General features: G+C 40.6%; 2 protein-coding genes across 3 annotated transcripts in view; both read right to left on the bottom strand.

Annotated features, from left to right (window-relative positions):
- XRN1 (5'-3' exoribonuclease 1) overlaps positions 1 to 6454 on the bottom strand; it is a 196022-nt gene extending 189568 nt beyond the window's left edge. For both annotated transcript variants that reach the window (XM_081086155.1, XM_081086156.1), the window contains exon 1: positions 6303 to 6454. In XM_081086155.1, coding sequence (XP_080942281.1) covers positions 6303 to 6377 — 75 coding nt within the window. In that variant the 5' untranslated portion in view covers positions 6378 to 6454. The remainder of the gene's footprint in view (positions 1 to 6302) is intronic.
- A 736-nt stretch (positions 6455 to 7190) lies between these two features.
- The window catches only part of ATR (ATR checkpoint kinase), a 199601-nt gene continuing 181624 nt past the window's right edge, over positions 7191 to 25167 (bottom strand). Inside the window, exons 43-47 of the mRNA XM_081086154.1 lie at positions 17528 to 17684; positions 17268 to 17421; positions 15269 to 15420; positions 9811 to 9916; positions 7191 to 8787 (exon numbers count right to left, since the gene is read on the bottom strand). Coding sequence (XP_080942280.1) covers positions 8614 to 8787; positions 9811 to 9916; positions 15269 to 15420; positions 17268 to 17421; positions 17528 to 17684 — 743 coding nt within the window. The 3' untranslated portion in view covers positions 7191 to 8613. The remainder of the gene's footprint in view (positions 8788 to 9810; positions 9917 to 15268; positions 15421 to 17267; positions 17422 to 17527; positions 17685 to 25167) is intronic.

Raw genomic sequence — 25167 nt, 5'->3', positions numbered from 1 at the left:
CTGGAGTTAATCCAAGAGGACTTAGACCCTGTGACTTATGGCAGATGGATATTACTCATGTCCCATCTTTTGGCAAACTTTGCTATGTGCATGTTTGTATTGATACTTTTTCTCATGTTATCCTTGCTTCTGCACGTATAGGAGAAGCCTTTAAAGATGTAAGTCAACATCTATTCCAATGCTTTTCCTACCTAGGAATACCAAGGGCACTTAAAACTGACAATGGGCCTGCCTATACCTCTAGAGCTTTTAAAAACTTATGCTCTACATTCGGCATCGCACATACTACAGGAATACCCTACAATCCTCAAGGCCAAGCAATAGTAGAAAGGGCTCACCAAACTTTAAAAACACAAATTAAAAAATTACAAGAAAATGAGTTTAAATATTCCTCTCCTCATCATGTTCTACAACATGCTCAATTTGTAATTAATATACTAAATGTAGATTCTGAGGGAAATTCCCCGATGTACAGGCATTGGAACCCTGATCTAACTAAACCTAAAGCCCTCGTCAAATGGAGAGACTTGCTTACAGGAGCCTGGAAGGGACCTGATGTACTTTTAACCCAGGGGAGAGGATATGCTTGTATATTTCCACAGGACGCAGACTCACCTGTGTGGATTCCAGACCGTCTAGTCCGACCTTATGTCTCACCGCCCGCCATCTCTGCCTCATCATAGCACACCTGACCAGTGCCCGTCTGCAGCAGATGTGCAGCCCTGAGCTGGAACAATCTGTCCATTGGGAGGATCACATGTGCCTCCGTTTTGTCTTTCCACATGTCCCAGCTTTGCCCCACATCTCCTTTCCTTTTTCCTTTTTTTAAAATCTAACTACTTGTTTGCTGGTTCTTTGGCCTTTCTCCTTCTTTCCTGAACACAGCGTTTTCTAGAATCTCCCTACCCTACTGTTCCAGGAAGGGCATCTCCCTTTTATGCCGTGACTAGGGGTGTTTGGTATATGCCCCATACACGGAGTTGTCTTGTGCCAAGAGCCTGACATCCTGGGCTGAGAAAGCCCTGTTCCAGGACTCTCCTTTGTCCTGTATTGGCGCCTCTTACCCTTGTGCCAAGAGGGACCCTCTTCTTACAATCCAATTGCCCATAGCTGTTGCCTGAGCTCTCTGTTCATGCTGAGGTTGAAGCCTCATGGTGGCTGGTACCATGGATCTGTCTCTGGCCCAATGGCGTAAGCTGGGCCCTCTTTAGAGAAGAAACCTGAGTTCCCTATGATCAATGCCAGAGCCCCGCCAGCAGGCGAGGGAATCCAAAGGCAGTTGCTGGGCATGGAGGCCAGAGGGACATAGGTTATCAAGGAGACAAATCTGAACCTCACATCACCCTACTTGGCCCAGAGATGGCTGGTAGTCAACGACGGGTAAGACTCCACAGGGTGGGGCAACCTAAGACAGGCACAGTCGGGGGCCAGTAGGAGAAAACTTGGGGTGCAACAAAGGTGGGGCACAGACCCCCCTCCCCAATGGTGCAGGGGCTTGAACACTCGCCCCTTCTGAGGAAGGTCTCCTGTCCCCATGGCTGCTTCCTGCTTCCCATGCCCAGCTCAGATCGGGACTCAGGTAAAGACAGAGACTGGCTGACAGCAGCTGCCCTCTCACTGCAACAGGACTTGTTTCCCATTTCTACCTGGGACCACAGGGAAAGGGGCAGCTGAAGGAAAGGGCTGTGCCAGGATGCTGCCTTCTTCCCTTTCTTCTCCCTCTTTTTTCTAAACACTTCCATGCCTTGTAGTTCTTTTGCTTTCTCTTCTTTTTCTACTACCCTCCATTTTCCGTATCAGCTGACCCAGAGGGCACAGCTTACTCCTCCTCGGACACCGACACCACCATCAACCACGGCCCTGATGGACCCTTTGATGCAGCCCTTCAACTCACTGACGCTTCGGGAAGCCCATCGCCAGTGATGCCGCCCGCTAGCCAGACCAACAAAGACAATCAAACCAACAACTTGAGGACAGCTGTAATCCCTTGACTGAAGAGGCCCGCAACCTTCTACAGGAATGGGGCTCCTTGTGCACTCCATCCACTATGTTTATAGTTATGCTCACTGTCATTGCTTGCCAGTCTTCTTCCGAGTTTTAAACAGCCCAATCTGAGAGGTGGCCACTGATTTGCATGCGCTATCATTTAAAAAATAAAAAAGGGGGAATTTGCTGGAAGCCGGTCCATCCTTGCTGCTTGACACAGTCGCTGCAGGAAAGAAACATCTGCACAGCATATGTTTCAAGGGACCTGGCGTATATAGCATACTGTTCTTAATATGTTTGCTCCCCTTAGCGCTGTGTTTTAACCAAGGTCACCTCTCCGAGAAAGGTTGTTTCCCCAGGTAGGAATTTTTCCCTGAAGTCAGGGAGGGGATGAAACTCCTTAACTAAGTGCCAGGCGGGTAGTTAATCACTTTAACTACAAACAATCATGCTTAAGCTACATAATCTTTACTCCCTGGAATGGAGATAAGAAACGCCCTAACCTTTGTAATAGAAATTGACAGGATTAAAATCAACTGGTATAAATACGGATGTAACAAGACAATAAATGGCAGAACCTCTCTGGAGATCCAGACCAGAACTTGGCTGGATATCCTGGCTGGAGATCCTGGCTAGGCTGCTGATGAACTGAACACTGTCTCCGTGTCCTTCCTTCTTCGCCGACTCCGTCTACGCCTTTGGGAACCCCTGGACCTGCTGGGGTTGGACCCCGGCAATTTTTTTCCTTTAAAGTCAAGTAACTTTACTAGAATAGGTCTTGGTGTTGGTCATCTGAAACAATATTCTCAGGCACCTGGTATATTCTTTTAACATGCAATTTCAAATATATATATATATATATTAATTTCAGAAAAGTTTTCTTTAACTATAGTTTTAGTATTTATTGTTATATTGCTTTCATTTCCTTTTTCAGAAACCTCTATTATTTGTCTTTCTTATTACTTTCTCTTGAAACTTATTTTATCTTTTAAATTTTCTTCTTTTCACCTTTTGTGTTTTCCTGATGGCATCATTTTGCTCTTGCCTATTTTAGACTTCATTTCTGAAATAATTTTTTCATTTACGTCTATTTTTCCCTAGGTTCTGTCACCTTATTCCAGAATTTTCATAATTGACTTATGTTTTTTTTTCATGGCTTATATAATTTTCTTAGTGCCTTTTAGCTCATTCTGAAATTGTAGGTTATTGTTTTGGTCTGTTTTGTGTATTCATTCTATTATAAGCTTTTATTGTCTATAGGGAATTCAGTTCCTTTTTTTCCCTATAATAATTTTGCGTGCTATTTGACCTTGATACATTTCAATTATTCACTTTTATGTAAATTTAATTTTCTTGAACTTTTAGAATAAGGGGATTCTGGAAAGCTTTAATTTCATAAAGCTCCCTCTTCTCCTGTTTGGGGTTTGGTTGGTGGTTTGTTTCTAATATTTCTTTTTTTAAAAAATGCTCACCTGAGGATATGCTTATTGATTTTAGAGAGAGGTAGAGAGAAAAATACTGATGTCAGAGAGAAACACTGACCAGTAGTCTCAACCTGGGATCAAACCCAAAACCTAGGCATGTGCCTTGACTGGGAATTGAACCTGCGACCTTTTGGTGTACAGGACAATACTCCAACTTAGCCACAGAGGCCATGGCTCTAAGATTTCTTGACTCTGTAACCCTCTCACTTTTATTTGGACCTACCTTTTCTTATAAATTTACTAGAGGCCCAATACATGAAATTCGTGTAAGAGCAGGCCTTCCTTCCCCTGGCTGCCGACACCAGCTTCCCTCTGGCACCTGGGACCTGGGCTTCCCTCCGGCTGCCAGCAGGCATCCAGGACCCAGGGTTTCCTCTGGCTGCCAGCAGGCACATGGGACCCGGGCTTCTCTAGCAGCCCCAGCTTTGTCCAGAAGGTCATCCGGTCTAATTAGCATATTACGTTTTTATTATAATAGACTAGTGGCCAGTGCACGAAATTCGTGTGTGTGGGGGGAATGTCCCTCAGCCCGTCCTGCACCCTCTCCAATCTGGGACCCCTTGGGGGATGTCGGACTGCCAATCCCTGTGGGATCGGGCCTAAACAGCAGTCGGACATCCCTCTCGCAATCTGGGACTGCTCTTGCCTATTTTAGGCTCCTAACCGCTCACCTGCCTGCCTACCTGATCGCCCCTAACCACTCTGCCTGCCAGACTGATTAATCTCAACTGCCCCCCCCCCCCGCCCATGTTCTGGCCTGATCATCCCTAACTGCCAGCTCCTGCCAGACTGATTGCCCCCAACTGCCCCCACCTTGCTGGCCTGCTCACCCCCAACTGCCCTCTCCTGCCAGCCTGATTGCCCCTAACTGCCTCTGCCTCAGCCCCGCCACTATGGCTTCTGGCATCCAGAAGGTCTTCCAGTCTAATTGGCATATTACCCTTTTATTAATATAGAAGATATATCACTCTGAGCAGTTTCTCTTTAGGGTGAACTTTGCCTTAGAATGGTGCCTTGGCAAGTCAGTCTTGAAAGTTGATAGGAGGTAGACTGCTCCTGCCCTTTAAAGCTCCTCAGTTATAGCTACTACTGTCCAACCAACCCTCATAGTTTTTTAGTCACTATTCTGGAGTTCTCCTGTTTTAGGTATATCCGATGTCACCCCATTGCTTCCTTCTTCCTCTTGCAGAGATGCCAATACTGGTTGGGTCTAAAGGTAGTTTGTTCCCATCTCCTTGTATTTGGGGGTTTGTAGAAATACTTTATTACATGATTTTATTATAATTGTTCTAGGCATTTAAAATTTTGCTAATTGCTCTTTCTATCTTTATGTAAGGATTCAGAGACCAAAAACTATGCTACTATCACCATCACTACCAACTTTCCAGAACCTCCCCCTCCACCAAACCTCTTTCCAGCCTCTTCCCCCAAGATTAGCTTTTCCACTATTGTGACTCATTTAGGCACTCACTCATCTTGCAAACACTGCATGGTAACCCTTTATAACAGCTGCTTTTGTTTTTGTTATTGTTAACTACCAGAATCAAACATATTTGAAAGACATCACTTTGATGAACCAATTAAAACCTATCCTTTTTGTTCATATCATAAAACTGCCTTAGATTATTTTTGTTCTTCAATAACAAAATCCTCAGGATGGAGAGAATCACATACTTCCACCAAACCGAATTCCGTGGCAAAGAGTACAGAGTAAAAATATTACTGAACAAATCATGTATTATAAAATGAGTCTGAATAACAGTCTTTTTTTCACTTGAGAAAGTGAATGATGCATGGCAGGTACTCAAATGTTTTCTGAATGAAGGACTATGAAAAGCCAAAGTTAGCTGTTTCCCTTTCTGCAATGTATCAGTAACCTCTTCTCTGGAAAGAAGTGTCTCCTTAATCTAACACAGCCCATGTTTCAAATAAATTAAAGATAAACTACCATTTTGAAATTTTTTGTAAATTTTCCTCATATACCAAATTTGACTGTAACAACAACAAAGAATTATTTCTGGAAGTTTAACACTACCTTCATGCTATGGTACTTTAAAAAAAAACAAAAATATAACTCCACAGAGCACGATGGTGTTCCCTGGATTACTATGCCCCACCACAAATACAAGGCAACTAATTTAATTAGTGATACACATTTCAAAACTAATTATTTTCTGCAAAATACAAAATGGACAAGAGATCTACTGAAATCATTAAATGTGACCTATCACTCAAAGTCTAGCAGTCTGACTGCTTTCTAGGCCCTTTCCACAGTTCCAATACATTGGTGTGCTAACACACACACACCTAACACACACACACACCCCTAACACACATACCTCACACACATATCTAACACACAGACCGCCCAACACACAAACAGCTAACACACCCCTAACACACCTCACACACACCACACACACACACACACACACACACGCCTCCAAAACCAATGCCCTTCCAAGTGTACTTTTTTGGAATAGGAAAGTGGTTCCGCAGTGCCAGATTCAGGCATGGGGCGGGGGCTCTCTCGGGGTGAGCACGGTTCCGGTGGGGCGGCGCCGGCAGCGCGGGGTGTTTTCCGGGCTCGGGAGGCCCCAGGGGCTCGTTCTGGGGCTCGCGGCCGGGGGAGCTCCCACCGCTGCGGCAGGAAGACGCCCCCAGAGCCGGCCGGAGACTGAGTGGGCAGCGCGCAGGTCCGCCCGCCGTCACGACCGCCCCTGCTCGCCCCCTCGGCCACGGGGTCCCCATACCTCCGGAGCCCTCCTTCCCGAGCCCACAGCCGGCCGACGGCGAGTGGGCGGCGGAGAGAGCCGCGGCCGACTCACCCACCTGATGCTCTTTCACCACTTCGCTGAGGCAGGGGTACCGCTCCGAGATCCACCGGTAAAACTTGGGGACTCCCATCTCCACTTCAACACAACCTCACTGAGGGCCAAACCGAAACCGAACGCCCGCCGGGGCCGCCGCCGCCGCCGTCGCTCGGCTGATGACAACACACCGCCCGCCCGACCATAGAGTGGCCGCCGTCGGGTAGAGCGGCCGCCCGGAGGCCTCCGGGCGGAGCGGAGGTTGGCGTGGCGCCCAGCGTGGGCGGCGCGGGCGGTTTTTCCTGAAAATGTTGGTGGACCCTGAATTTTGTCCTGTCGGCTTTAGCCTCCTGGGATGCCATCACAGTATTTTTAATTTTTTTTCTGTAATCTTCATCCGAGGATTTCTTTTTTTTTTTTAAGAGTGGAAGGGAGGGAGAGGGAATGAGAGAGAGAGATTGCCTCCCGCTGTCACTCTGTCCGCTGGGCTGGGGGTGAATCAAACCTTTAAATCTGCAACCCAGATACAGGCCCTTAACCCTTTGAGTGCCAACCAATATCCTAGGAACTATGCTAAAATTGCCAAGGCATTTTTGCTGATTTTACAGCAATTTAGGAAAAAAATTATTAATCGCAAGTAAATGAAGTTACATATTCAAAAACTTAAGGAAACCTTTACTACATTTGTTTTCATCTTTGACATATTTAGCAATATTATCATCACTAATAAAAGCAGACTTAGTACTTTTGGTGAAAGGCAGGAGGAGCGCAATTGCGCTCCCAGGCACTCTAGGGGTTAACCAATAATGGAACCTGAGGCCCTTTGATTCAAGGGCCCATGCTGTAATCACACCCGCCAGGGCTCATCTCAGTATTTTTCAACACAGATTTGGAAAGATAATGTGATTTATTTGGTTTAGTTTTATTTGGTTCAGTGAATTCGTTTCTTTGAAGGACACACACACACACACACACACACACACCCAACAGTTTCTTTTAAAATGTTGTTTAACAAGTTATTCGTTGAAAAAAATATTCCTAACTCCCTCCACCCCCCCATCCAGCTTCCTCCTTAACTCTTAATTATAAGGCCTTCAATTGGAAATTATGTTTAGTTTTCACCTTCATACCTTTGGGCTTATCCTGTTTTCCCCATCAATCTCAACTCTGCAAAAAAGCAGCATTCTCTCAAGTGAACTTAAGTGCAATCATCCTATGTAATAAAAGCTAATATGCAAATTGTCCCCTCCACCAGGAATTCCAGGAGGAAGAAGGGGGGCGGCCAGCCAACAGCCCTGAAGGGAGCGCCAGCCAGCAGCAACCAGGGACCCTATGTATTTCATGCACTGGGCCTCTAGTCTATTATAAAAAAAGTTTTCCATTTATTTGAATGTAATAACCTCATTGTTTCATAATTCTATAAACTATTTTAAATCCTCTGCAAGAAAAAACAAATTTTAAACACATTTAAAATCTCTTGAAATTTCAAGTATTGCTGTCTTCCAAGACCACTGCATTCAGTATGGGAACATCTTTACAATTACACAATATTTATATTGTTTTCAGATTCATGCTTGTTTGTCTTATGTTTTTTCCATATCACACTTTTAACCACACACAAAAAGAGTTTTTGCTCTAGCCTGTTTGGCTCAGTGGACAGAACGTTGGTCTGTGGACTGAAGGATCCTGGTTCCATTCAGATCAAGGGCACATGCCCAGGGAGCCGGCTCAGTCCCCAGTATGGGGCATGCAGGAGGCAGCCAATCAATGATGCTCTCTCATCACTGATGTTTCTATCTCTCTCTCTCCCTCTCACTTACTCTCTAAAATCAATAAAAAAATATATATGTAAAAAAAAAAAAAGTTTTGTTACATGAACATAATGTTGTGCTATTTTTGTTATGCTATCTGTTTTACTAGGCTGTCAGGGGACATAAGTTCTGTGAACAAATCTAGCAGTGTTCTATCCACATAATATATTCAGTTTTTATTGTTGTCCAAATGAATCCTTATGCTAGCAAGTACTTAAAAATAAAAGGTGTAAAATGAAATAAGGCTGGCTTGCTTCTTGCAAATAAATATTTTTAGAGTATGAGAATATTTGATGTGCTATTTCTGGTTATAATACACAGTAGATAGTAATAAAGCAGTTTATTTCTTAATAACAACATATATTATTTTAAATATTGTTAACATAAAGGGAGAAATAATACCAGTTGCTTTGAGAACATAAAGCAACTTATATTGTACTTCGGAATTCAAGAGATAAAAACAGATTAATACCAAATATGTTAACTTTGGATTATTAACATATTCTTTGAAGTAATTTAATTTCACATATATGGAGTCCAACCAAGGTACATTTGGCATAGTAAGTTTTCATCAGTAGCTTCTTGTATAAGGTAATGTACATGTCCTTCAATAGATAAGGGCAGCCCTGTCACTCTGTTTCGGGTCTTGATTACACCTTGTAGTCGCTGCTCAATGTCAAGAACATGGGTCTTGGCCTAAAAGGACAAAGTTGAAAATCATAAGAGTTAAGGACTCAATGACATGAGCATGTTGATAATTTGAAATTACTACCTTTTTTGTTATTTAACAAATGTTAGTGCCATTTTATTGATCATTACCCCTTTTGTCAGAGCAAATATGAGAGAAGAAATGAAACAAGTATAATAAAAAGATATTGATTTGAAGTCTTGCAATGTTGATCCAAGATCAACTATTTAGACATTTTTCTGGACTATTTGAAATACCAGGGAATATTAGTAGGGAGTGAAAAAAATGTTTTGCACTGTTGATAAAAGAAATAATTTTTAATGTGTACTGTAAAACTTGACATACTCAGGAGCTGAGTGAATACATTTGTTGCTATTACAGTCCTGACCTATTAGTGCCAGTAAATTTGTTTTAACATGGTCTTTTCAACTTTGTTTCTTGTTAATCTAACAACTACTAACTACATCTGTTGTAGACTCATAAATTTAACTGTTGTATTATAACAGTATTGTTACATGTCAACAGTATGGTTAGTCAATTTACCATGTCTTAATCTTTGTACACTTTCCATTTTTAAGTGCTTAAATAAGTAATATTTTGCAATAAAAATGCAGTGATATAATTTACCAGTTATTGACAATTTATTTCTACTTATAGTAGAGTGTCAACTGAGTTTATATATTAAGTACTTCTATACTTATGATTAATGTAAAATTAGAGCAATTAAAATATTAAAGCTGAGATCTGCTGCTCTGTAAGTCCACACAATTTGTGTTCAGGTATTCCCCACTCTATCTCATAATTACAAATTGTCTATGGTTTAAACAAGTGTGTCCTCAACTCTGCTTGTATTATACAAATGATAATAATGTTAACATTACTAAAGATAATAAAGAAAACGTAGGGCATTGGCATACTAGAGTACTAGATTTCAGAGTATTCAATGGTCAGTCACTGATAGTATTTAGAATCAGTTCTCATTTGTAGAGATATACAATATAAGCTTACATCAAGCTATACCTTCTACTAACCTTTTCGTTAACAACTTCCCCAGTTTCATTCAGTAGTGCTTTGGAATGCCCTTTTACCGGTTTACTCCATTCCACAAGAGGATCATGTAGAAAAGTCTTTAAGACACTAAAATGGAAAGATAACATTGTAAGTAATAATACAATGTTATCTTTGTAAAAGAAATCTTAATGAAGAAAATACTTAGGTGCAAAGTAAGTGAAAGATGAGAAACTAATGGTAATACTCATAATACACATTATTCCTATTTCAGTAAAATATGTGAAATTATTGTTTTGGGATGAGAGGAGGAAAGGTAAGTAGAGGGGGGGAGAGACAAGATAGAGGAGGGTCAGAGGTGTTCTTGTAGTACAGTAAAATGGTCTGTGTGCCATCTCTGAATGCATACTGTAAACTGTTTAATGAATATTTATTGAATGAGTGAATTTTATCCCCTGCCATGTCTCCACAATGACCATAAAGTATCTATAGCTACCATATAAACAGACCCAGCTCAGATTTTTCTATTGTGCTCTAGATGTCAAATCCAATTACCTACGGGAAAAACCCACTTAGATATCTTATAGGCATCTCAAATTCAATATTTTCAAAACAAAACTCATGATTCTTCCCCAAACTATTTCTCCTGTATCCTCAAATCAGTAAAGAGTAATACCATTCATCCACTGTCCCTTGCCTTCCCCACTTCCTCTAAACACCTAATCCTACTTTTTAAATCTCTTTAGAATCTCTCTACTTAATCTCAGTCTTGACTGTCACTACTTCAGCCAGTATTTGCCTGGGGTACTGCAAGAGTCCTCTAACTAGTTTTCTGGCCTCTAACCCAAACTGGAACTGTAATTTTTCTACAGTGCAAATCTGATTATATCATTTCTTCTTCTTTTTTTATTTTCTTCTTAAAACCCTCCAATGACTTCTGATTGTTCTCAGGGCAAAGTTTAAATGTGTAAACCGAACTCATGTGGACCGTTCATAATGTAGCTCTGCTCACACCACCTCCTAGGAATAAAGTACTTAAAGTCTACTCTACCCTCTAGAATACAGTATTGCATTTCTCAAGCAAGCCATGCCTTCAATACCATTGATATTTCTTTCTCTCAGAAGACTCTCTTCCCTTTTGCGTGGCCAATTCTATTTATCTTTAAGGTCTCAACTACTTCCTCTAGAAGTTATTTCCTGACTTATTTTAGACTAGTATAGAAGCTCCTAGTTAAGTGTTTCACAGGATGTTATACTTCTTCTTTCAGAGAACTTGCTTTTGCCTTTCTCTAACTAACCCATGTATTCTACCACTACAGGCCCAGTGCACGAGATTTATACACTGGGGGGGGGGGGGGGGGGGGCGGGGCAGGGCACGGGGTGGCGCTCAGCCTGGCCTGCGCCCTCTCACAGTCCAGGACTCCTCAGGTGATGTCCAGGGATCAGGCCTAAGCCAGCAGTCAGACATCTCTCTCACAGTCTGGGGCTCTCCCAGTATGGGACCCCTTGCTCGTTACCGCCTTCCTGCAGTGGAGGTGGGGAAGGCTCCCACCACCACCGCTGCGCTCACGAGCAGAGCAGTGAGCCCAGCTTCTGGCTGAGCAGCGCTCCCCCTGTGGGAGCACACTGACCACCAAGGGGCAGCTCCTGCACTGAGCGTCTGCCTCCTGGTGGTCAGAGCACATCATAGCGACCATTTGTTTCACCGTTCAGTTGATTTGCATATTACGCTTTTATTATATAGGGTAATGTCTGGTAGACAGCTTTTATATTAAAAAGTGAATAAATGAACTTTATAAGCCCTTTTTACAAACTAGTTGACCCTTGAACAATATGGGTTTGAACTATATAGGTCCACTTATATGAGGACTTTTTACAATAATTATGTACACTACTATAAATTTTCTCTTCCTTATGATTTTCTTAGTAACATTTTCTTCTCTCTGGTTTACTTTATTGTAAGAATACAGCATAGAATACATATAACATACAAAATATGTTAACTGACTATTTATGTCATCCAGTAAGGCTTCCAGTCAACAATAGGCTATTAGTAGTTAAGTTTGGGGGGAGTCAAAAGTTATATGAAGACTTTCCACTGTGCAAGGGTATTGGTGCCCCTAACTGCCATGTTGTTCAAGGGTTAACTGTATTTCCTGCAGCTAACATAATATCTAATGGTGAAAGATGGACTCCTTTAGCCCTAACATCAGGAACAATACAAGAATGCAGAATTCTTTCCATGTCTATTCAACACTGATCTAGCTAGGGCAATTAGGCAAGAAAAAGAAAAGGCATTAAGATTGGAAAGGAAGAAATAAAACTTTATTTTCAGATGACATGTTTTTGTAGAGAGAAAATTTTAAGATATCTACAAAAATAACTCTTAAAAGTAATAAACAAGTTCAGCAAGGTTGTAGGATATAAGATCAATATACAAATATCAGTTATATACACTAGCAATCAAAAAATTAAGAAAATTCCTTTTGGAATAGGATTAAAAGGAATAAGGTATTTAGAAACACATATTTTCAAAAGTTAAATAGAAAAGTTGCAAACTAAAAACTACAAAACATTGAAAGAAATTAAAGATAAATAAATGGGGGGAAAATTCCACATTCATGGGTCAGGAAACTTAATATTGTTAAGATGGCAATACTCCTCAAATTGATTTATAGATTCAATGCCATTCCTATAAAATCCAGGTTGTTTTCTTGCAAAAATTGACAAAATTCATATGGAAATGCAAGGGACCCACAATAGCCAAACAGTCTTTTAAAAAGTATATGTGTGTGTGTGTGTGTGTATTATATATGTGTGTGTGTGTGTGTGTGTGTATATATATATATATATATATATATATACACACACATATTATTGATTTCAGAGAGGAAAGGGAAGGAAGAGAGAGCTAGAAACATCGATGAGAGAGAATCACTGATTGGCTAGCTCCTGCATGCCCCCCACTGGGGTTCAAGCCCACAACCCCGGCATGTGTCTTGACCAGGAATTGAACTCCAGGTTCATAGGTCAATGATGCTCAACCACAGAGCTATGCAGGCCGGGAGAGCCAAACAATCTTGAAAAAGAAATAATAGTTGGACCCAATCACACTTCCTGATTTCAAAACTTACCACAAACCTACAGTGATGAAGACAGTGTGTGTTAGCATAGGTTAGAAATAAAGATAAATGGAATAAAACTGAGAATCTAGAAATAAACTCTTCTATATATGGGCAACTGATTTTCAACAAAATTGCCAAGAAAATTAAATGGAGAAAAAATAATCCTTTTTAAAAATGGTGCTGGGACTAGATATGCATATTCAAAAAAATAAATATGAACCCCTACCTGATACTAAATAGAAAACAATAACTGAAAATGATCAAGGATTGAAATATGAGCTAAGACTATAAAACAGAAGAAAACATAGGTATAACTCTTCATAACTTGGGATTATGCAATAGGTTCTTAAATAAGACATCAAAAGCACAAATAACAACAATAACAGACAAATTGGAATTTATCAAAAGTAAAAACTTTTATGCTTCAAAGGGCATCATCAAGAAAGGAAAAAGACAACCCATATATCAGAGAAAATATTTGCAAATCGTATCTCATAAGGGGCTAGTTATCTACTTATATAAAGAACTCTTATAACTCAACAAAAATATAAATAATCCCATTAAAAATGCGATTTGAATAGACATTTGTCCAAAGAAGATATACAACTGACCAAAAAAAAAAAACAACAAAAAAAAATCCCAAACAAACACACATCAACGGATAGTCCTCATCGTTGGTCACTAGGGAAATGCAAATTAAACTCTATGAGATGTGGGGGGCAGCGTGACCAGCAGCTAGACATGGCTCTCTTGGGCAAATCCCCAAGTTGTTGCCTGTTGTGTGCTGTCAGTAGGTCAGTAACAATACTTGATGTCAGGTGGCTCTATGCCCAGGCCTGGTTGGGGCTCCCCAACACCTAGGGACTCCTCATCACACAGCCAAGCCAGGGTAAGGCATGCAGCAACATGTACCAGCTGAGCAACATCAAATGCAAGCACAAACATGGCTGAATCGTGCACTTGAGCACGTTGGCCTAAGCTCAGATCATCCTTCACTGAATATTCAAGGGCCTCAAGCTGAGCCATTCAGCATGACACTGCAGATGGGAACCCCCCATCCACCCCATTAAAGCATGTACATCTTGACACTGGTTTTGTGGGGAGGTTAGACGACTCAGACATTAGTGTTCCTCCATCTGTGGGGTTGGATCAGAAGGGGGAGAGTGGGAAGTCAGACTCCTGACAGGTCTTTTACACTCTTGAAATAGGAAGAATTTCAAATATATGGCAATAGTCCTCAGAATAGTATAGTGAACCCTGTGTACCCACCCATATCTGACCACCAATTACCCACAACTGTTCTACCCACTCCTGTATGTGTTTTTCTTTTTGAAACAAACCTTGAGCATCTGGTTATTTCTTCTATAAATATTTAAGAATGCATCTGTCCAAGATAAGGGCCCTTTACAACATAATCACAAAACTGTTCACATCTAGGAAAAGTCAATAATTTAATGTCTAGTTAATTTTAAAAAAAAAATCCACAATGAGATACAACTTCACACCCACTAGGACAGGTAAAATTAAAAATACATACAATCACAAGTGTTGGTAAGGGTGTGGAGAAATTGGAGATCTTAGACATTCCTAGTAGGATTATAAAGTATTACAGCTGCTTTGAAAAAATTTGAAAGTTCCTCAAAATGTTAAACTTGGAGTTAACATATGACTCAGCAATTCTACTCCAAGGTATATCCAAAAGTATTAAATAACTATATCTACATAAAACTTATACCCAAAAGTTCATAGCCACACCATTCACAATAGCCAAAAAGTGCAGACAATCCAAATGTCCATTAACTCATGAATGAATGAAAAAAATGTATCCATACAATGTAATATTATTTGGCAATAAAAAAGAATGAAATATTGATACATGCTACAGCATGGATAAACCTTAAAAACATTATGCTAAGTGAAAGAAAACAGACACAGAAGGCTACATGTTGTATGATCCCATTTATATATGAAGTGTCCAGAATAGGCAAATCCATAGAGACAGAAAGTATAGTAGTGGTTGCCAAGGGATGGTGAGAGAGAAGAGATGGGGAATGATTGTTACTATTTCTTTTGGGGGTAATGAAAATGTTTTATAACTAGATAGCAGTGATGGTTGTTTTATATTAAGCAGTGATGGTTGCACAATTTTGTGAATATACTAAAAACCACGGTAGAATACCCTTTAAAAGAGTGAATTTTATGAAATGTAAATTTTATGGTATGTAAATTACATAAAGATTTAAAAAAAATCTACTTCAACCAATGCAAAGTGGCTTCTATATAAAGAAAGCATACTTAGGAACCAATAATTCCATTCAAACTTACTGTAAATTGTTTACAAAATATAAGTGATTACCTCATTAAAGGCTCTCTCTGATCTCTCATCAGCCTCATGGTAACTTCACAAGCTCTTCGAAAAAGACCTTCTGTTCCCATAGGACCCATTCCATTAACCATATTATGAGTCAGGCGAAATGGAACAATTTCTGGAACTTCAAAGGTTTCTCCCTTAAAACATTATTAAAAAGCAACAATGTTAGAATTTTTAAATCTTTATGCAAAAAATTTAGAACTTCATGTCTAGACTCATTTAGCAAAAAGCAAACATACGGTCAAAATATTTATATTTGTAACTATGTTAGAGCCTATATCACAAATGATCTATATGACTATGACTCTACCTTTGCTTTTTGGGGAATTTAAATGCAACCCCTTGGGTAAGAACTAGAGGATGGACGGACTCACCTTTTATTGAATTACTGTGGTAAACAGCATTAAAGAGAATTTTTTATGCATTCAATATTTTATGTTGTATCAACATCCTTAATGTCTTTCTTGAATAATATAAAGTACTTACATGTATTGTCATATATTTCTTCTTTTCTTTAAAACAGTGGTTCTCAACCTTCCTAATGCTGCGACCCTTTAATACAGTTCCTCATGTTGTGGTGACCCCCAATTTCACTGTTACAAACTAAACATAATTAAAGCATAGTGATTAATCACAAAAACAATATGTAATTATAAATGTGTTTTCCGATGGTCTTAGGCGACCCCTGTGAAAGGGTCGTTCGACCCCCAAAGGGGTTGCGACACACAGGTTGAGAACCACTGCTTTAAAACTTTGATTTTAAAGGAGTAGGGAAAAAGATATAGCCAAGCATTAGAAGGAAATGCAACATGGAATGGAATGTAGTCCAGTTCATTTATTTTTTGCCATTCTTTAATGAGCCTTCCTAGGAATTTTTCATCCCTCCAGTTTCCCTAAATTCCTCTCTTGTATGATTTAACATATACCAGTGGTTTATCTTTGATTTGTTCTCAATTTGGCCTGTGACATTTCTTGTTTTCCTGTGACAGCAGAAGGCAATCAATAGAGAATGAGGATGAAGAAAAAAGTGGTCTAACTACTAGTCTGCTTTCCAAGATCCTAACATTGGAAAATTGGAGGAGGCCTTAGGGAGAGTCCAACTACCTTAATTAATTCCCAGGCCCTACTCTAGACCTACAGAATATGAACTTCCTGGGATGTTTCCTAGATATCTGCATTAAGAAAAACAACAACAACCTCTTATCCAGGGTAGTGTGGCTGAATGGTTGAGTGTAGGCCCATGCACCAAGAGGTCACCAGTTTGATCAGGGCACATGCCCAGTTGTGGGCTTAATCCCCAGTAGGGACCATGCAGGAGACAGCTGATCAATGTTTCTCTCTCATTGATGTTTCTATTTCTCTCTCTAAAAAAATCAGTGAAAAAAGATATTTAAAACAAACAAAACAAAAAACACGTCTTAGATGATTCTGATATGCTGACATGTTTGGAAACCATCACATTAAACTACTATTTCTCTAAAAGTGAGTCTCAGTAAAATGAACTGCTCTGTCCATGTTCATATAACTAAGAACTAATTGAATCAGAACTTGAACCTGTGTTTTCAGACTTAAGTTCAGGGCTAGTTTTATTATATTACGCTTCTGAGTTCTCTCCATCCTAGATTGCTTTACTAATGGCTATGGGATATGAGACTCAACTGTGACTATAACTGCTACCAATGGGTACATCTAGGAAGAACAGCTGTTGAAGAAAGAAAATTAATAGAAAACATACAATTACCTAGAGCCGTGGTCGGCAAACTGTGGCTCACGAGCCACATGCGGCTCTTTGGCCCCTTGAGTGTGGCTCTTCCTAAGCCTTAGGAGTACCCTAATTAAGTTAATAACAATGTACCTACCTATATAGTTTAAGTTTAAAAAATTTGGCTCTCAAAAGAAATATCAATTGTTGTACTGTTGATATTTGGCTCTGTTGACTAATGAGTTTGCCGACCACTGACCTAGAGTAAGTCATATCATATACCTTATTGAAGAGACAGTTGAAATCCACATGTACACATTCACCAGTCAAAGAATCAAAGAGAATGTTTTCACCATGACGATCTCCAAGGCCCAGGATATAACCAACCATTGACATAACTGCGGTGGAACGGCAATATGCTGATCTGCTACTGTACCTAAAGAAAATACCTATCAAATATCCTCATGCATATCAGGTAACATAAACTTAAAATACTTCTTTATATCCAACCATAATAATGTATTATAATCTTGGTAATTTACCATGATGTTGGATCAGGGAATGTTCTCAGAAACCACTCATGAAAAACAGGAGGATGTCTGGGCAGAAGAAATTCTTGGAATACTTTGAGTTTTTCAGACAAAGCTGCTGCCTTTGGTAGCATACACTGGCGAAGTTCCTTCCCTGTCATGTAAACTCCTGCAAGGCAGAGTGATTTCCATGAATCTTCATAAGCCAAATGAGCAAAAGGGCAGTTCTTGTTGTTGTTAAAATAATACGGGCCGAAACCGGTTTGGCTCAGTGGATAGAGCGTCAGCCTGCGGACTGAAGGGTCCCAGGTTCGATTCCGGTCAAGGGCATGTACCTGGGTTGCGGGCACATCCCCGGTAGGGGATGTGCAGGAGGCGGCTGGTCGATGTTTCTCTCTCATCGATGTTTCTGACTCTCTATCTCTCCCTTCCTCTCTGTAAAAAATCAATAAAAATATATTTAAAAAAAAATAAGACGGGAAATCTCTACTTTTTAAAAAAATATATTTTATTGATATTTTACAGAGAGGAAGGGAGAGAGATAGAGAGTTAGAAAAATCGATTAGAGAGAAACATCCATCAGCTCCCTCCTGCACACTCCCTACTGGGTATGTGCCTGCAACCAAGGTACATGCCCTTGACCGGAATTGAACCTGGGACGCTTCAGTCCACAGGCCGACACTCTATCCACTGAACCAAACCGGTTAGGGGGAAAACTCTACTTTTATTCAAATTGTTATTCAAGAGCAAGAATGGAAAACTTTCAATTATGTATAGATAAATTTATCCACTTGTTCATTATAATTAATGTCAACTAAAACCAATGTTATGGAATCAAATAATACCATAAGATTGCACTTAGAATAAATCCAATGTGAATAGTGCCCATTGTAAATATTGTAAAATTGCTGCAACCCTCACTAAAATTATAGTGATCCCCCTGTTAATCAGTATGTTTTAGGTAGATCTACACTGAATCATTACAAAGAAACGTACTATGGTACTCTTGATAATTTACTCTATGTGAAGGCTAGCCTATAAGATTAACAGTATACCTGGTTCTTAAACTAATCTTGAAAATGCAAATCATGTGGGGAAGCAGAACTTCTCCTTCTGATATATTTGTGAGCCATGATAGATGACTGGTATGACTCTACTCTAGAAAATGCCTTTTAGGCCCACCTTGATTTGGTGCTCTTGAAAATTAATTAGTAACAGTTAATCTTCATAAAACAAGGCACAGCTAAAAGTTTGATCGACTAATTTGTGATTTGAGGTTCTTGGGAGTTAAATGTTGCATAGTACAATTGTGTGTTCATAGTAAGGTAGGATATATATATATATATATATATATATATATACACAATAGAGGCCTGGTGCACAAAAATTTGTGCACTCGGGAGGGTCCCTCAGCCCGGCCTGTGCCCTCTCGCAGTCTGGGACCCCTTGGGGAATGACCACCTACTGGCTTAGGCCCGCTCCCCGGGGGATTGAGCCTAAATTGGCAGTCAGACATCCCTCTGGCAGCCCGGCAGCCCTCGGGGGATGTCCACTTGCCAGCGGGAACCAGGCCTAAGCTGTAGTCGGACATCCTTAGCGCTGCTGAGGAGGCAGGAGAGGCTCCCACCACCACTACTGTACTGGCAGCTGGCAGCCTGGCTTGTGGCTGAGCAGAGCTCCCCATGTGGGAGTGCACTGACCACCAGGGGGCAGCTCCTGCATTGAGTGTCTGCCCCCTGGTGGTCAGTGTGTGTCATAGTGACCAGTGATTCCCAGTCGTTCTGCTGTTAGGGTCAATTTGCATATTACCCTGTTATTATATAGGACAGAGGCCTGGTGCATGGGTGGGGGCTGGTTGGTTTGCCCTGAAGGGTGTTCTAGATCAGGGTGGGGGTCCGCCCTGGGGTGCCTGGCCAGCCTGGGTGAGGGGCTGAGGGCCATTTTCAGGCTGGCCACACCCACTTCAGGGTGGAGGGTCCTCCTGTGGTCCCTAGGCAGTCTGGCTTAAGGGCTGATGACTGTTGGCAGGCTGGCCAAGCCCCCCAGCAGGGACCCTCACCCCGTGGGGGTGTGTGGCTATCCTGGGTGAGGGGCTGATGCTATTAGCAGGCTGGCCACAGCCCCCAGCCACCCAAGTTCCCAGTGGAGGCTGGCTGGAAGCAGGCATCTGGGATTTATTTAGCTTCTATAATTGAAACTTTGTTGCCTTTTGCGGAGGTCACGGCCGGCCAGAGCAGGTGAGAAGCTTGTCTTCCTCCATCGCCGAGGCAACCAAGCCTCCTGCTTGCTCTAGCTCCGTGGCTGGTGGCCATCTTGGTTGGGTTAATTTGCATATAGTCACTTGGATTGGCTGATGGGCGTGGCTTGGGCATAGTGAAGGTATAGTCAATTAGCATCTTTGTCTTTTATTAGTGTAGAAGATATAAAATTATACATTATTTCATCCTTGTAAATAAAATAATCAACGGTAAGTTTCTTGCAATCAGGTTCAAATATGTTTGAACTACAGTTTTGTAACATACTAGCTATGTGAGCGTGGATAAATTAGTTAACCTCTCTGCCACTATTTAAAATAATGTACATAACATACTTAGCACAATACACATAATATGGTACCTCATCAATATTATTTAATGTTATGGGTTGAATTTTATTCTACAAAAAATGTGTTGAAGTCCTAACCCCTGGTACCTATGCATGTGATTTGAAATTAGGGTCTTTGTCCACATTATCAGATTAAAAAGAAGTCATCAAGAGTGGGCCCTTAATATAATATGACTGGTATCCTTACAAGAAGAGAAAATAAGGAGATTAAAAATGGTGGCAGAGTAGGAGGATGCTACATGGTCATGCTCCCAGGAACAAGCTGGAATTACAACTGAAATAAGAGAAGGCTTCCTAAATAATCAACGGAAAACTCACAGGAGAGAACCCTGATACCCAAGAACCAAAGGTGGAGCCGGCATAGCGACTGGTAGGAGGGGCAGAGACGTGACCCACAGAGGGGAACTGAAGTCCCAGAGAGACATCTCAGCCGATGGTGGAGGGGGGGGAGGTGCCAATGAGAATTCTGGGATCTAATCAGGAGCTAGGCTCCCCAGCACAGAGCACCGAACTGAGGAAGGTATCCACATAACATCAAGCTGTGAAAAGCAGTGGGGTGCTGTCTGCCAGGGAGTGGCAGCTGAAAGTTCAGGTACCCTCTTAAAGGGCCAAGGCACAAACACTCCCTGTGTAGGCACCCACCTTGTGCTCTGGCAGAGAGAGGGTGAAGTGGACTGGAGCTGTGAGAACAGCTCAGAAGGCAGACACCCCAAGTCTCCTCAGCTCAGTCATTCCCTCACACAGCCACATAGACATCTGCCTTGCCTGGGGGTATAGATATGTGCCTTGTCTGGGGGGATAGACATCTGCCTTGCCTGGGGGGAAGACAGTTGACACACCCTATTGGAAAACACCTTGCCCTGAGTCTGCTTAAGAGATTAAAAGTAACAATTCTAAGGAGTAGCAGCTGCTTGTGTAGCCTGTCCCCATCCAAGGAACAGCAGCCTCCTGATCACCACACCCTCTGTCTGAGGAACATCAGCTGTGTGTGAAGCCTCCCCCCACCAACCAAAGGAGCCACCATAGCTGTGAACAGCACCCACCAGAGGAGCTGCTACCAACTGAGGAGCAGCAGCTACCACAACCGCCCGAGGAGCAATCACAACCCGAGGAGCAACTGCCACCCAAGGAGCAGCCACTGAACAACTCAACATCTAGATATGGCGGTACGATTAAAAATGGGTAGACAAAGAAACCACCAAAGGAAAGAAAAGGAGGACTCGCCAGAAAGGAGCTAAGTGATACAGAGGCATGCAACATGACAGAAAAAGAATTCAGATTAAGGGTCCTAGAGTGCATAAACCAGATGGAGGAAAAATCAACAACTTATGCAAGAAGCAAGGTGAAACAGATGAAAAAATCAATAAATTATGTAAGACCCAAGAAGAAATGAAGAGCGATATAGTTGCAATAAAAAACACCATTGAAAGTTTCAACAGTAGACTAGGAGAAGCAGAGGACCGAATTAGCGAATTAGAAGACAGGGAAACAAAACACATCCAAACTGAACACCAATTGGAGAAAAAAAATTAAAAGACAGGAGGAGAGCCTAAGGGAGCTATGGGACAAGATGAAACGAAACAACATACAAATAATAGGGGTGCCTGAACAACACAAAGAGGAAAAAGGTTAGAAAACCTATTGGAAGAAATAATATCAGAAAACTTCCCTGAGGTGGGGAAGAAAAAAATCACACAAGCACTGAGAGTCCCAAACAAGGTGAACCTGAAAAGACCCAAACCAAAACACATCAATAATTACCATGGCAAATGTTCAGGACAAAGAGTGAATCTGAAAGGCTGCAAGAGAGAGACAGAAAGTTACATGCAAGGGATCTCCCATTAGATTATCAAATGGTTTCTCATCAGAAACACATCAGGCCAGAAAAGAATGGAGAGAAATTTACGAAGTGATGCAAAGCAAAGGAATGAATCCAAGAATACTCTATCCAGCAAGGCTATCATTCAAATTTGAAGGTGAAATGAGAAGCTTCACAGACAAAAAAAGGCTAAGGGAGTTTATCACCACCAAGCCAGCAATGCAACAAATGCTAAAGGGACGGGTATAAAAAGAAGAAATAAAAAGCTTAGAAAGAAAACAGCCACACAATAAAAGAAATGGCTACAAACAAGTACCTTCCAATAATAACTTCAAACGTAAATGGAATAAATGCTCCAACCAAAAGACATCAAGTGGCTGAATGGATAAAAAAACATGACCCATACATTTGCTGTCTACAAGAGACCCACCTCAGAAGAAGGGACACACACTGACTGAAAGTGAAGGGATAGAAAAACATCTTTCAGGCAAATGGAAATGAAAAAATAGCTGGGGTAGCAATACTTATATCAGACAAAATAGACCGCAAAGTGAAGGCCATAACAAGAGATAAGGAAGACCACTTTATAATACTAAAGGGATCAATACAACAAGAAGATATAACCCTGATAAACAAATATGCACCCAATGCAGGAGCACCCAAATACATTAAAAAAAACTCCTGAAAGATATCAAAGGAGAGATCGACAACAATACATAGTAGGGGACTTTAATACACCACTGACATCACTGGATAAATCCTCTAGACAACCAATAAGCAAAGAAGCAGCAATCCTAAATGACTCACTAGATCAGATGGACTTAATTGACATCTTCAGAAGACTTCACCCCAAAGCCATGGAATATACATTCTTCTCAAGGGCTCATGGGACATATTCAAAAATAGACCACATATTGGGTCACAAACAAAGTCTCCCCAAATTCAGGAAGATTGAAATCATACCAAGCATCTTCTCAGACCACGATGGCATAATATTAGAAATAAAATACAATAAAAACAACCCAAAATACTCAAACACTTGGTAGCTGAATAGCATGTTATTAAATATTGATTGGGTTACCAATGAGATCAAAGAAGAAATTAAAAACATCCTGGAAACTAATGACAATGAAAACACAACAATCCAAATCCTATGGGACACAATGAAAGCAATCCTGAGAGGGAAGTTCATAGCTCCACAGGCCTATCTCAAAAAAAATGAAAAAATGATAGTAAATCATCTAACTCAACAACTCAAAGAATTAGAAAGGGAGCAACAAGAAAAGCCCAAACTGAGCAGAAGGAAGGAGATAATAAGATTAGAGCAGAAATAAATGACATAGAGACCAAAAAAACAATACAGAAAATCAATGAAACCAAGAGCTGGTTCTTTGAAAGGATAAACAAGATTAATGAAACTCTAGCCAGGCTCACCAAGAAACGAAGGGCGAGGACGCAAATAAACAAAATCAGAAATGATAGAGGCGAAATAACAACAGACCCCACAGAAATACAAATGATTGTTAAAAAATACTATGGACAGCTCTACTCCAACAAATTAGACAGCCTGGAGGAAATGGACATATTCCTAGAAAAATACAACATTCCAAAACTCAATCAGGAATCATCTAAAAATCTCAACAGGCCAATAACTATGGAAGAAATTGAAGCAGTCATCAAAAAGCTTCCAGGAAACAAAAGCCCAGGACCAGATGGCTTCACAGGGCAGTTTTACCAAACATTCAAGGAAGAACTAAAACCTATCCTCCTCAGACTACTACAAAAAATTCAAAAGGAAGGAATACTACCAAGCTCATTCTATGAAGCCAGCATCACCCTAATATCAAAACCATGCAAAGACAACACAATGAAAGAGAATTACAGGCCAATATTCCTCATGAGCATAGATGCCAAAATCCTCAACAAAATCTTAGCAAATCGGATGCAGCAGTACATCAGAAAGATCATACATCATGACCAAGTAGGATTTATCCCAGGGATGTAAGGATGGTACAATATCCACAAATCAATAAATGTGAAACATCACATAAACAAATTGAAAGAAAAAAACCACAGTCATATCAATTGATGCAGAAAAAGCATTTGACAAAATCCAACACCCATTTTTGATAAAAACTCTCAGCAAGGTGGGAATAGAAGGGTCATACCTCAACATAATAAAAGCCATATATGACAAACCCACAGTCAACATCATACTCAATGGACAAAAACTAACACCATTTCCCCTAAGAACAGGAACAAGACAGGGATGCCCCCTCTCACCACTCCTGTTCGATATAGTACTGGAAGTATTAGCCATTGCAATTAGGCAAGAAGAAGAAATAAAAGGCATCCAAATTGGAAAAGAAGAAGTAAAACTGTCCTTATTTGCAGATGACATGATATTATACATAAAAAACCCAAAAACTCCATCAAAAAACTATTAGACTTAATAAATGAATTCGACAATGTAGCAGGATACAAAATTAACGCCAACGAATCTATGGCATTTCCATACACCAATAGTGAACTTACAGAAAGAGAGACTAAAAAAACAATCCCATTTACCATCGCACCAATAAAATTAAGATACCTAGGAATAAACTTAAATAAGGAGGTAAAAGACCTCTACTCAAGAAACTACTGGACGTTGAAAAAAGAGACAGAGGAAGACATAAACAGATGGAAGAACATACCATGTTCTTGGATTGGTAGAATCAACATCATTAAAATGTCCATACTACTAAAAGCAATCTATAAATTCAATGCACTTCCCATTAAAATACCAATGGCATATTTCACAGGCCTAGAATGAACTCTCCAAAAATTCATCTGGAATAAAAAAAGACTCCGAATAGCTGCAGCAATCCTGAGAAAGAAGAATAAAGTAGGTGGGATCTCAATACCAGATATCAAGCTGTATTACAAAGCCACTGTTCTCAAAACTGCCTGGTATTGGCACAAGAACAGACATAGAGATCAATGGAATAGAATAGAGAGCCCAGAAATTGGCCCGAACCAATATGCTCAATTAATATTTGACAAAGGAGGCAAGAACATACAATGGAGTCAAGACAGTCTCTTCAATAAATGGTGTTGGGAAAATTGGACAGATACATGCAAAACAATGAAACTAGACCACCAACTTACACCATACACAAAAATAAACTCAAAATGGATAAAGGACTTAAATGTACGATGAGAAACCATAAAAATACTAGAAGAATCC

This window comes from Myotis nattereri (assembly GCF_964212035.1).
Source record: "Myotis nattereri genome assembly, chromosome: 3".
NCBI classification, from domain to species: Eukaryota; Metazoa; Chordata; class Mammalia; order Chiroptera; family Vespertilionidae; genus Myotis; species Myotis nattereri.
The sequence above is the reverse complement of the archived record's forward strand: the minus strand, read 5'-3'. Positions and strand labels throughout refer to the sequence as shown.